At 47.3% G+C, this 13,394-nt stretch overlaps 2 protein-coding genes across 3 annotated transcripts; both read right to left on the bottom strand.

Moving 5' to 3' along the window:
* Positions 1-2,491: 2,491 nt before the first annotated feature.
* LOC124694574 (UPF0548 protein At2g17695-like) lies at positions 2,492-3,484 on the bottom strand. The gene is made up of 3 exons (XM_047227545.1): positions 3,225-3,484; positions 2,918-3,137; positions 2,492-2,837 (listed from the first exon to the last, which is right to left on the bottom strand). The coding sequence occupies exons 1-3, from the start codon at positions 3,482-3,484 to the stop codon at positions 2,640-2,642; spliced, it is 678 nt and encodes a 225-aa protein (XP_047083501.1). The 3' UTR covers positions 2,492-2,639.
* Positions 3,485-9,204: 5,720 nt separating this feature from the next.
* On the bottom strand, positions 9,205-11,616 carry LOC124694572 (uncharacterized protein At4g15970-like). 2 transcript variants are annotated; one of them, XM_047227544.1, is made up of 3 exons: positions 11,141-11,616; positions 10,052-10,417; positions 9,205-9,867 (listed from the first exon to the last, which is right to left on the bottom strand). In XM_047227544.1, the coding sequence occupies exons 1-3, from the start codon at positions 11,510-11,512 to the stop codon at positions 9,382-9,384; spliced, it is 1,224 nt and encodes a 407-aa protein (XP_047083500.1). In that variant the 5' UTR covers positions 11,513-11,616; the 3' UTR covers positions 9,205-9,381. The 2 variants fall into 2 exon arrangements, with proteins under 2 accessions (XP_047083500.1, XP_047083499.1); XM_047227543.1 differs by having other exon boundaries at positions 10,052-10,420; positions 11,141-11,614.
* Positions 11,617-13,394: the final 1,778 nt, after the last annotated feature.

Raw genomic sequence — 13,394 nt, 5'->3', positions numbered from 1 at the left:
ATTTCCATGTTTGAACTTCTTAAGTTCTGCAATGGCCAATGATTCAACTATGGCACAACGGAAGACAGGGTGCTGCCCTCAAACTTAGTCATGTGTGCCATATTACTTGCACACTAGACTTAGTTTGCGGATAGTCCTTTTGCCTGCCGTGTAATCCTAGATATGAGGCCTCCTTTTGGTTTGTCTAGTGCATTGGCCAATGATTCAACAAAGGCACAATGGAAGACAAGGTGCTTCCTTCAAATTCGCTGCACACTAGACTTAGTTTCGGGATAGTTCCTCTGCCTGCCATGTGACCAAATGTATGAGGCCTCATTTGCGTTGGCCAATGATTCAACAAAGGCACAATGGAAGGCTAGGTGGTGGCCTCAAATTTAGTCATGTGTGCCACAGTCGTTACACACTACACTTAATTTGTGGCTACTCCCTATGCCTTCCGTGTGAGCAAATGTATGAGGCCTTACTAATATTATCAATGTACGTTTTCATCTAAACTGCTCGTGAGCAGGCATACCTCTAATGACATGTGTTCTTCTGGCAGACTGAGAAGATCATGGTGGGTCACCTGCTGAGGTTCCCGACGAGGGATCGGCGAAGAAGCGTCGTGGAAGGCCGGCTGACGCCGGCCACTTCCACGAGGACGCAGGGCCGGACCACTTCCTCCGCATCATCTTCAAGCCCACCTTCGGCCGGCTCATAATCCCTAAAGCTTTCGTCAAGTTGTTCGGAGAAATTCCTTCTAACATCCACCAACACTGGATCCAACTGGAGGATGAGTACGAGGAGAGAAGGCAATGACACATTCATCGACCAGGGGTGGACGGCCTTCGCCATCGCCCATCAACTCAAGGTAGGCCAGTTCCTCACCTTCAAGAAAGTGTCCTCCTTCGAGTACAGTGTGGTCATCTTCGACCACACCTGCACTGAGGTGGTGAGCATGTGCCCGTACCATGGCGATGACACCAGGTGTGTCGTCTCCGAGCATCATGTCTGAAGCTAACATGGTACCATGCCGTGTCTAGTTGTTGTTCGTGTCAAGTGTGTTGAACTATGATCCTGTCTGCCGTGTCCAGAACTATGATTGTGTCTGAAAAATGGTGTGTCGTGAACTTGTGTCGTCTATGATCAATGCTAAGTTATGTGTCGTCTATGATTCTGTTCTTTCTTGTGCTGTTGATCCTTGGTAACCTCACCACTGAAGGGAAATGGTAACCAGAAGCGAATTTTGGGTTGCAACCAAAAAATAGTGGCGCCGTTCTGAGCTGCTACAAGGCCCGAAATCCGATCTACCAAACTGGTAGTAAATCTCCACGGGGCAAAAAAAAACTCTATGCCCACCAAACAACGTGGTTTTTCTGGCCCATGGCCCTGGACGCGCAGGGGCTTCTTTCCGCTGCACCAGAGGTGCACAAAATGGATGCAGACTACCAAACGCGCCCTACAATCCCTTGTTCCCCCACGCCGTTCACTTTCGGTCATTTATGACGCCTTTGCTAGGTCGGCTGCTTTTCAGCTAGACTCGCTCGGAACGAAAAGCGGGTGTTTGGATGGCTCGAGGATTCTGCGTTCGTCCGGGCGCGACAAAAATCGAGAACGAATGTACGCGCGAGATGACAGGAGAAGCTGAAATTCGGGTGGCGTTGTGTGACAAAGCTGGGGTCACCACCGTCTTTTGGTTACCCCCTCCATTAGAAACCAACAAAATTCATTTTTCCCACTTCCTACACTAGCGGAGGCAACCTAGATCTGTATTGCCGCACCATGCCCTTGCCATCCTCGGGAGGAGGACCTCGAAGGCAAGAGAGGTAGGAGCCCCAAAGCGATGCCTCCAAGAAGGGAAAAAAGCCCCAGTACGTCGCCATCTTCGGCAGCGACCGAAGTCGGGCTGAGTTTTCACCCGGAGCTTGCACTCTCGTGGCGAGGCCTCCATTACAGGCATGCCAGCCAGCGCACTATCACCGCCGTCCACCATACATGCGAACAGGGGCACCTTCCGCAGGCCAGAACGGATTTGACACAACCCACACCACCCAGTGCAGCCCCAAGCAGCCACCGCGCCACCACCCCTATAGACGTCGTCGCCGAGCCCTCCACCCCTGCACACACGCAGCCCAAACAACACCACGGACCGCCGCCAGCATCCAGACCAAGGCCACGAGTAGATCTAGCCGTGCCCCGCACACGCTGGTCATGCCCCACCACCGGCGCCTCCACACCGACGATGTAGAGCACCACAGCTTCCCAAGGCCGCCACCCCAGTTTACGCGGGGCCGTCGTTGTCCCAGTCGTTCCGACCAGACCACCGGCGCCACCTCCATAGATTACAAACCACCCGATCCGCCACCAACACGGCAAGGGCCGGCAGCAGCGGCGGTGACAGAGGCCGGGAGAGGGCTACACGGCGGCGGAGGATCGCCCTAGTGTCGCCTAGGTGCGACACATGGGAGCGCTTAGTGGAATGCACCTTTGAAGGTGCAGAATATAGCCACACTGAAAGCAACACACATGGCATCTTCTTTTTGTGCCAGATACACTAGCGAATGGAAACTGAGTACGCTATTTGTCTGTGCCATCCCATGATTCTGCTGCCTAGCTAGCTAGTACTGCGTTAACACTGGAATTAAGCTGCTAACTGCCTCTCAATGAGGCGGCGTCGAGCGGTCGGCGACATGCCTGAGCATCGCCTTGGCGGACTCCCGCGCGAAGTGCCGCTGCCTGAACTGCACGTACGGGTAGCAGAGCGCCGACAGCGGGTGCGCCGGCTTGGAGAAGGAGAACACCTCATACCACACCCGCTCCTCCGAGTCCACCTGCACCGAGAACCGCTCTTCCCCGGCCTGCACATAATTCATTCGTGCCCACACCACACCTTGTCAAACCACACTCTCAAACATGCCCATTGGATAGGTGAGTATACCAGAAGATGGCCTTGCAGGGTGCCGCTGCCGAATGCGAAGACGCTGCCGCCTTTAGCTCGCCCACGCTGCGAGGAACCACCGCTGTTTTCATCCGTGACGTAGGCGATCTGGAGTGGGAACATGACCCAGGGGATCACCTCCTTGTAGCAGATGCAGAACCTTGTGCCGGCCTTCACCGGCGTGTCCGGTTCCACTTCCGCCCAGCCCAGCGCCAAGTGCCTGACAAAAACAATAGTTTTTAACAGTCAGGCAGACAGAAGAATGCAAGTGGACATGTCAAGTTTAATAATTCTAGTTCAGCCTTACTTCCAGGATAGAAGGGCCGATTTGGCACGGACGAAGGCATCAGCGCCGGAGCCGACAAGGACGCGGGAGCGGTTCACCGAGAAGCCGCGGTCTGCAAGCGCTCTGTCCGTGTCTTCAGAGTTTAATGCAGTTGCTGATTTTGGAGTTGAAGCACCATGGAGATCCACGTCGTAGTTGAAGCCGCTGGCGGATGCGAGGCAGGACTTCTGCTGCTCTAGCGAGGGGCGGCCGAGGCTCAGGAAGAGGCCTCCCCATGCCATGGATCCTGGAGAATAATGTGAGGCTGTGAGGGCAATTACCTGACAAGGTGAATGTATTCTTTGACAGAGATAGTAAGTATATTCAGTTATTTTGCAAGCCATACAAATCTGAACATCTGTGAACACATGAATTTTGGTGTATATTTGAAACACCAAAGGCCCGAAACAATTGAGCTTTGATTCTTACTTGACATGCTATAAATAACCAAGTCCAGTAAATAATCATGTGTATATTTACTGTTTCGAAAACGTACTAGCTGTTACAACTTATGAGGAATCCGGAAAATGTGTGGCTGGACAGCAAGTCAATTCTGAGATATAGGTCATTTCGGTTGATTCTATGTGACCGGGTTTGGTTTCAAAATTTTGTTTGTTCTTCATCCAACATTGCAGTCCATCTTCACATGCCACAACACAAATAGAAGACCATCCAGAACAGTGAAACTGTGAAAGACTCTTCTAGAGACTGTTTTTAGTATTAAACTTGGTGAATCCAAAATTCTGGAAATGTCCTGACATAGGACGATACGTGTCCGGTTCCACGTCTTCCCAGCCCAGCACCAAGTGCTTGACAAAGAACAGAGGAGTTTAACATGTCAGATTCAGTTATCTGCCTGAGGAGAGGAGGCAGACTTGATGCCGAGGAATGTGAGCCGTCGACGATGCGCGAGCGGTTCAAGGACATGCCATATAAATGCAAAGATCTTTATTCATGAAAGACAAACCTTTGCTGCATGGCGTAGTAACTTTGTACATGACATGTTGTTACATATTCAGATGTTTCTGACAAAAAAGGAGATAGTGTTAAAAGAAGGATACATAGTTTACCATGAGTTAGGTTTGTACTACCTGCCTGTACTTTTATAAATATGCTTTTTTGCATTCAGTAAAAGTTCTAGGCTGTGGGGCTTTTGCCTCAGAGTAACCGGTCAAATAAAAAGGAAGAGGGATGCATGAAAGAACCTCAGGAAGCGGAAGGACGGGCAGTGAGGCTTATCTGAGTGGCGCCGGTGGAGGCGGAGTGGTGGAGAACCATAACCTTGTAGCGGGAACATGACACAGGGAGTCACCTCCTTGTAGCAGATACAGAACCTTGCCCAGGCCTTCACCGGCGTGTCCGGCTCCAGCCCAGCGCCAAGTGCTTGACAAAGAACATATTTTAGCAAGCAGACATAACAGGGGAGTTTAACATGACAGATTCAGTAATCTGCCTGAGGAGAGAAGGCAGACTTGATGCCGAGGAATGTGTCGGGCACCGGAGCCATCGAGGATGCGCGAGCGGTTCAAGGATTAGTCGCGGTCACCGAGTGCTCTGTCGGTGTCTTGGATGTTAATGCAGTAGGTGATTTTGGGATTGAAGCGCCGTGGAGAACTGCATCGTAGTGGAAACACCCGGCAGCTGGGAGGCAGAACATCTGCTGCTCCAACGAGGGACTGCTGAATGTCAAGAAGAGGCCTCCCCATGCAACAGATATTAGAGAGAATACTATGTTTTTTTTTGTTTTTTTACTTTAAAACTGGGGATCAATTGTGTTGAGAATGGACTAGTTGGTGTGTGTAAGGAGGATGGCCAATTTCACTGAAACCCTGAGATGCTCCCCTGATCAATTATTCTGCGTATGGATCCTACAGAGTTGTAGAGAAGATGATGTGAGGTTGTTAACTCCAAACGCGCTGAACATGTCATAATTTCATCTGAAAAAATGGTGCTCAACACCTAGATTTTGGAAACAGAAAATAGCCGCAACAACTGAACTTGCAGACCCCAGTTTCATTTCATCTAATCCTCACGGGCTCACGGCATGTAGGTTGGATCGAGGAAACAGCCAAGAGCCGCGACAACTGAACTTGCAGACCCCAATGTCATCACACCGAATCCTTCTCAGACACTGGATCGATTCAGCGATGCTGCTGCTGGTAACTGGTTGAGGCAAATCCCCGCTAAGAATCACAGGAATCGTTGTTTGTTCAGGAAATCTTGGGAAATTCCCTCACACTGGACAGCATGTGGCGTAGATGGGGCAGGGAGAATGGAGGCGGCAGCGGGGCACATACCTGGAGGCTGGAGCCTCAAGAAAAGGGGCGCCTCCCGTCTCTGTCTGGGCTGCTGCGGTGGAGTGTTGGAGACTGGGGAGTCAGCCGGCCGACGAGCGTTGCGGCGGCCGTTGCGACGACCGGCGACCGGCCGCAAGAGCAACCGTGGCAAAGTCAGAACCTCTCCTCTCGGAGGTAGCAGCTAGCTTCTTTTTTTTTTTTTTTTTTTTTTTTTTTTTGAGAAAAGGAGGTAGTAGCTAGCTGCAGTGGGCAGTGGACACTGGCTCTGAGGACCTGTGAGTCAGTGGAGGCCCAGGAACTTGCAGTCCACCGTTGAGGATCCCAGGGGCAGGTTCCTCCTATCCCAGGAGCCCAAGAATAATACGATGATGCGGAGATCCACCACGCTCGCTGGACCTGTGAGTGCTCACTGAGTGCGATTGCAGCACTGCTGGCGCTGACGGTGAAAGTGTTTATTAATAGATGTCGGATGTTGGCTCTTCGTCTTAAACAAATTTTACCTAAGGTTATTTCTCCTACCAGAGTGCATTTGTCTCCGGTCGCCTTATCCTTGTGGTATATGAGAGTATTCATACTATAAAAAATAAGAGATCGCGGAATAATGGATTATGTGCAGTCAAGCTTATGACAGAGTTGAATCGATTTTCCTTGAAAATATGATGCGGATGATGGAATTCTCTGAAAGATGGATTTCTATTATGATGACTTGTGTTAGATCGGTTAGATATCAGGTGAGATTTAATTCAGAAGAAACCGACATGTTTGTTCCTACTAGAGGGCGCCGTCAAGGGGATCCTCTATCGCCTTATTTGTTCTTGCTGTGTGCAGAGGGGTTATCAAGTCAGCTGTTGTATGAAGAAGAAGTTGGTGGCATCGATGGAGTTAGGGTGTGCAGAAATGCACTATCAGTTTCATTCCTTTTATTCGCTGATGATTCTCTTATCCTCATGAAAGCTGATATAAACAATGCAACTTCCTTACAACGTGTCTTGGATACGTACTGTGCAAACTCTGTTTTAGCAGTGTAATTGTTCAACGTTATAGCTTTTAATATTCTTTTCCACAAAATTAGTTAAACTTACGATACATCGAGTTTTCACTATGCCTGATTTTTATCAAAGACGTACCATATACTCTCTCCATTCACTAGTACAAGATGTTTAAGCTTTTTCCAAAAATGAATATATCTAGGTATGTTTTAGTGTGTAGGTTTGCTCATTTCGTTCTATATCTACTCCACACTAAAATATAAGAAGCATATTATAATAATAGTTAACCGGGGGAGTATTTATCTGTTCCTAGATTGCTACTACATAGGTATCCTACCCACTTCCACAACTAAATTAAATATGCGTATGCTTTTCCAATAACAGTCTAAGTTAATTACAGTAGCAGATATTATGACCTTGTTGAACAGCATCCATCAGGGCTAAATTTTCCATCAGACTTTATATAAGTCCTTGTAACTTGCGTGTCGATTTCTTGCCAAGTTAATTAATTAACCATTGGTTCTCCATCCAGCTGCCCACAAATACAATACTGATTTAACTTGTCAAAATTGTAGTGGTGTCCCAAACGTGGTGGGTTTTAAAAGATACATATGTTTGATTAATTGGACTCAATTTTACGTACATACATAGACAGATGGATGAGCAGTGTGTGATTTAAATAAGGAGTTTCAGTCGACTTGGCAACAAAGTGGAAGAACATTAGAGATACTAGATGATACCCCGCGCGATTGCTGCGGAAATTCAGGGCATCATATTTTGTTGTGGCTAAATTTAAATTAGAATATTGAGCTACAATTATGAAATTACTTGGTTCAAAGAAAAAACATTTAGTATATATGTGCATTAAGTGAACGCATTGGATTCATCATCAAACTTTCCATGCTATTTAGAATATAGTACTATAAGGCTTCAACGTGAGATCAATTAAGAGAAGAAATAAAAAAATAACAGGAAGGGGATATATTGGAAATGACACACGTTGAGCATGCCAAATTAATAGCATTTAAACTTGCAGCGAGAAACTATGTAATTAACACATTGTATGCATATTTCTCAGAGCAAGATGAATTATTTCTTCCTTTCAACTGAAACACTTCTCAGAACAAATTATCTAGGTGGATTATTTCTCCCCTTCAAGTAAAGCACTCTAAGTAATGAAATGAAAACAAAAATGTAATAACACCAAGGACTTCAATTACCTGGACGCTGGACTAATGAGCAATGACAGAATCTATGGTGAAGCAGAACCTAGATTAAGTAATCTTATTTAGAATGAATCGATGTTTGATGGTACCAAATGGGAATGAAATGCCAATAGATCTGATCATTTCTATCGGAATCCAATCAGGACAATTCCAACATTGTAACAATAAATATGAGAACTCATCTAGCAGAATAGCATCTCAATATGAAATGTTTTGTTGTACTGTCGTCTATGTTTAGAAATTTGGGCTACCTGCAAGCAACATAAATAGCTTTAAAATTGTGATGCATTTTGCACATATCATGGTCCAAAAAGAGAAAGATAAATGTCAAAAAGAAGAACACAACAGGATATGCAAGGAACATAAAAGGCTTGGTATGTGGATGGAGCGGGAAGTCACCTGGTAGATTAATGACATGTGAGCGTGTGGAAATGTTCAACTTGATATATATGCTCGAGCAGCCTGATGGCCATGCTGCAGTGTTGAAGCAGGTATTTGTTTTTGTTTTTGTGAAAACGCTATTGTCAAACGGCACAACTTAATTGGAGAAAAAAAGAAATGATCTGGTGAAAAAATTACTTGTTGAGTTCGTCGAACTCCCTGTGTGACTGTAGAAAGCGACAACATTCATTAGGATGGGAGAAAATAGGAGACATACAGTGGTAGTAGTATTCATCCAGTCATCCACATTCCATATGAAAAAGATTTGAATCCAACGGGAAGAAGCTATTGGAACAAACAATGGCGCTAAAAGAGCACGCATCATGCGACGGCCACAAATCGCCCCGGGCGCGGGGATCATCGAGTTTGTCATACTGGACGGCTGCCAAATGCATTGGTCTTATATAAAGAAACCAACGATTGGGCTTATGGAGGAGAATTTAAGCTCATGCCTGTTTAGATGGCGTTGCTGGTCCATCTTCAGTTACTGGAGATGAAGCAGCAGAGGCTGCACCCTTGCGGAGAGTTAAACGAACATTTGTGGCAGGGAAGGCAGAAGATTGGGCTGGCTATTATTCAGCGTCATGTGAACATGTGAAGCTGCTGAAGTTAATTCTGATTGCGCCGTATCAGCTAGCTTGCGCGAATGTGGGGTGTTGATGCTTGTGGAGATGGAATTTTTAGCGGCACTGGGACTGCAAGGTGTAGCGATTGTATTCAATGCCAGAATTAAAATGGGAAATACGTAGTGGGAATAAGAGGAGCCGTGGTGTGATTGCTCTGAGGAGGAAGACACACGTCTATAGCAGCAAAAAAATAGGAATAAATGTGTTGCTTTTTTTTCCGGAGCTTCATGTATGGCACCAAAGTAAAACCAAATATGTATTAAAAAGTGACGTGGAGACCTGATGATGTGGCAGTTGGTGAGGTGGATAGCTTGCATGTTGAGAGAATTCAACTTAGTGGGTTGCTCCAATTTAGATATTATAGATTCACGTAAGGAAGAAACGATGCAAATCAGTTAGTGTTTGATAACTTTTTCGTGTAAAGTTGTGTAAGTGCTAGCTATAAGAGACTAGTGATGCAACATTTTTTAAGATTGCGTGATGAGTGCACCATTCCTCAGTCAATTCTTTTGCCTCCGATTCAAAACGAATTAAAGAACTCCAAGTCATCTGTCAACTAATTAGTGTATGCACCTCCCCGGCACCCTCCAGGAGAAGTACTCTGTATTCCCGACGGCGGCGCGTGTCTTGTAAGTCTTCCAGTCCTGGAGCACATTCTTGAGATCAAACAGCTTGTTCTCCAGCCCCACACAGCAGTTGGCGTGCATGGTGCAGACCTTGCTGAGATCATTGCCGTGCTGGCAGAAGCCGCCGAAGTAGTTGGTGTCGAGGAACTGCACCTTGGTGCCGAGGTGAGGGGGCACACCTTCCTTGACGATCTTGTCGAACACATACTGCTCGTGCATTCCGGGGAACCGCTCCCGCGATGACTGCCAGTGCTTGTAGAAGCCAATGGTGCCGGCGCAGGACTTGACGTAGAGGAGACCGCCGTTGGGGTAGTTCCCTGGCGAGTTGGGATCGCCGACGAAGAAGTCCGACGACATGACCAGCTGCGCCGCCGGGGATATGCGCGGGAACGGGTCCCTGAACCAGAGGATGTCCACGTCCTGTCCACGCCAAAATCAACATGAGAATGAATCATGTCTCCTATTCATTGAAATGTTCAGCATTGCAGGACCACACCTGCTCCACCACACTTTTCCCTTACAGGAAAATATTTTGTGCTCCAATCAACCGATGGTCAATGATCTATAAATTTTCGCAGACTTAATTTGGCGCAAAAGATCATACCGTGAAGAGGAAGGTGTAGCCAAGCTCGAGGATGGTCTGCTGGAACCTGTTCCTTTTCCACATCATCTCGAGGTAGTCGCCCTTCATGTACTTCTGCTCAGCGGCGAAGTCCATGCCCTCCACCCTGAACCAGTAGCAGAAGGGGTGCACGGCGTTGCAGCGGTCGAAGGCATTTTTGTCCATGGCCACCACCAGCAGGTGCTGCACCAGGTACGCGGTGTTCTCGCCGTGTTGGAAGCTCTCCAAGAACAGGTCCAGGAACGACCCTGGTGCCGCCCACGCCTGGTTGAGCGCGGTCATCAGGACCGTCCGGTCCGCTGTCGCGGCTCGCCGGAGCAGATCGGCCAGGTCTTGGGGCTTTTCCTTCTTCTGTGTTAATGCAATTGTTAACCCTTGATAATTAGTTTTGCGTGTAATGATCGACAAAGTAAGGAACATTTTCAGAGTTAAATCATTTGACTAAGTAGCGAGACCAGTCGCTGATAGGCTGGTAGCGTCCTAGCATGTACAAAATGAAACAGGAAGCTAGCTGGCCATGCGAAATTGTTTAATCGTATGATTTGGCCGTTTCCGCTGGCATCATGTTTTTGGGATGCCTTTTCACATGGTGGCTTCATATTGTGTTTATGTCCACAATGCTGTTGCCTCTGGAATATAACAAAGATTAGGCTTCTACATATCATAATCTCAATACACACGACTCACTTGAGCAATGGTGAAGGAAATGCTAGCTGTTTCTAAATTTCAAGAGGGTTCTTGCTCTAGTTTTAGCGATACTTTTCCCAGAATCTTGTACGTACTAATGGTTTCTTTAATCAGTAAAGTCTAAACTATTTTCAGAAAACTGCGGTTTCAGTTCCGGATCCACCAATCGGATTAGGAATGATCAATTTTCAGAATTTGTGAAGTCTCTAACTAAGAAAACCAGTGCCCTGAATTCTTAAACTCAAAGTTGTTAACGAGCTGCTCATGTCACACAAGACAAAAAAAGGTTTATTTTAAGTATTACATATACAGAATACCAGAGAAATAGGAAGGCTGTATTTCCTATAATTAACTTTTGTTACAATAATTAAAGCGAAGACATACCTGTTGCTGTTCTGCAGGCATCACAATCTGCGGTTGCTGCTGCTTTTGCTGATGTGACGATGAACCATCTCTACCTCCACCATCGCTGCTGGTAACGATGTCCTTCTTCTCCTGCTCCACCTTCACAACCGCTTCCTGATTGCTGGGTCGATCAGCAGCCCTGACGCTATCCTCCCTCTTCTCCTGCTGCATCCATCGCGGCGGTGCCGACCTGGCCGGCCCGTCGCCGAGGTCGCGGCACACCGAAGTGTAGAGCAGGAAGAAGGCAGTTGCAAGCGCCGCGCCAAGGAGAAGGGAAGTCGCTGACTTCATCGATCGAGAAGCACGCATGGAGCTAGTGAGACCAAGAATAGGCTGGTTATGGCTGTACATAAGGTGCTGGTGCTGGCCGTGGCAGCCAGCGCGGGCATGTGCGAGGAACGTTGCAAGTGCAGCAGCCAGAAGGGAGGGGAATTATTGAGAAGGAGAAAGGAAGGCTGCGTGTAGGAGCGATCTACTGAGGTGACTTGGTCAGCTGTCTATTAGGACCCGTAGAATATTTCAGAGTTGGTATACGTTTGGAGCCTTGTCTATGGTTGGTTATGCTAATGGGTGATGGCGACTAGCGAAGCCGATGAACTCGGTACCTGGACCCTTTAGGAACAAGACGCATGTTGTCGGGCATCCACTTTTTTTACGGGAGAAGTAGGCAGCTGAGGAAGAAGTAGACAGCTGTGGACTTGTGGTGGGCGTGGAAAAGGAAAATATTTGGGTGCGTAGCAATCGAAGGCGTGGCGCTGGATTGGACCAGGCGAGCGGATTTTTTTTCCATGAGGTTCAGCCACATTTTACAATGGCAAGCGTGCACAAGTCATCGCTGAAATCTAAAAATACACTGTCCTGATTGCTAGCAAGGCAACGGAGGAGAATGGTCTATCCTGAACCTGAATCCTAGTAGCAAGCTTTCCTTGGAATTCAGCTTTGAAGTTATATAGTAATCCTGTGAGCATGAAATATTTTCTGTTGATTGAAAGAGGGCCTGCTAAAAAGAGCAGCTAGTTGTGGTCTGATCTGCCAGTCATTTGGGGCTTCAGTTATGTTACAAGCAGTTGCTACCGTTGCTAGGATTGCGTTGTCGGTGAAGAAGTGAACCTGCTGAAGCTAAGATGGTGCGCCAAGTTTGCTGCAAGAAGTCCAAAAACTTCAGCTTGCAGCGCCGAAGAGGCCAGGGGGGAATAGTTGAGGTGATGAGCTGAGCGAAGCGATTAGCGTGTTCAATCTGAATGAAAACTCCAATCCCTGCCTTTGACAAAGAACTGCCCTGATGTTGCACTTGCGTCCATGAACATCTATAAAGATTTTCGTGCCTAGAATGCTCCATGGATGGGAGACAATCGTCCGTGGAGAAGGCAACATCTAATGGTTGATGTGCAGATCTTGAGTTGAATTTGTGGCATACCATTGGTCTTGAACTGAAGAAGCTGGTCCGAGCGCCTCCTGCTGGTGATGGAGCCATAACGCTGCAATTTTACCTCTCTAAACGGCGGCCACCTCTTCACTCTTTGACGATGTTGAATAGTTCAAATAGTTGATGGTTTGTTCCGTCCTTGTGGCACCTTGCCGGCCGGCGACTCCCTTGTTCGTTCTCAATGAAGGAGAAGGTGAGTAGGTGACCCTCGGCCACCGCTATGGCATGCATCACCGCCGCGTTGCCGAACATGTGGACCGTAGTGTTTCAGCTGGCGGCGTGCCTAAATAAAGCTGACACAAGGTCTTTAGCGGTGCTTGGAAGCCCACACGGTGGCCCTCGCCTCAGACATTGAGCATGGTGGTAAGATCGAGCAGAAGAATACTTATATAGGGTAGTAGGGTTCGATATCAAGCCATGAGAGTAATGCAACTTTTAACAAACAAGCTCACAAACGAATCGTAGAAGAAAAAAATGGACACAAATTCGAGTGGCAAGCAAACGATGAGTGGCCACCCGTGTTTCTGGACGTACAATTATCAAAGAATAATGGGAAGCGTAAACCCTAACACAGGGTACGCCGGTGCTTATATATTAACATACGGTGGGCTTCCTCATGTATAGCGAGGGGTGTATAATACAGGAGAATACAGAGATATATACAACTAGAGAATACACAGTTTAACACCCCCCTCAATCATAACTTATCCAAGTTAAGATTGCGACGAAACATCTCTAGTTGCTTGACAGAAAGTGGCTTTGTGAACCCGTCAGCCACTTGATCTCCTGAGGGAACAAATCGTATGT

The sequence above is a fragment of the Lolium rigidum genome, chromosome 3, assembly GCF_022539505.1.
Source record: "Lolium rigidum isolate FL_2022 chromosome 3, APGP_CSIRO_Lrig_0.1, whole genome shotgun sequence".
Classification (NCBI taxonomy): Eukaryota; Viridiplantae; Streptophyta; class Magnoliopsida; order Poales; family Poaceae; genus Lolium; species Lolium rigidum.
The sequence above is the reverse complement of the archived record's forward strand: the minus strand, read 5'-3'. Positions and strand labels throughout refer to the sequence as shown.

What these genes read in the sequence shown, in the direction of transcription:
- LOC124694574 (XM_047227545.1), bottom strand. Translation starts at nt 3,484, where the DNA reads ATGGCATGGGGAGGCCTCTTCCTGAGCCTCGGCCGCCCCTCGCTAGAG. An exon ending in TCGGCCCTTCTATCCTGGAA is followed by an intron (nt 3,138 to 3,224) that starts GTAAGGCTGAAC and finishes TGTTTTTGTCAG; the next exon opens with GCACTTGGCGCTGGGCTGGG. An exon ending in CCCTGCAAGGCCATCTTCTG is followed by an intron (nt 2,838 to 2,917) that starts GTATACTCACCT and finishes AATTATGTGCAG; the next exon opens with GCCGGGGAAGAGCGGTTCTC.
- LOC124694572 (XM_047227543.1), bottom strand. Translation starts at nt 11,512, where the DNA reads ATGTACAGCCATAACCAGCCTATTCTTGGTCTCACTAGCTCCATGCGT. An exon ending in TGCCTGCAGAACAGCAACAG is followed by an intron (nt 10,421 to 11,140) that starts GTATGTCTTCGC and finishes GCATTAACACAG; the next exon opens with AAGAAGGAAAAGCCCCAAGA. An exon ending in GCTACACCTTCCTCTTCACG is followed by an intron (nt 9,868 to 10,051) that starts GTATGATCTTTT and finishes TGGCGTGGACAG; the next exon opens with GACGTGGACATCCTCTGGTT.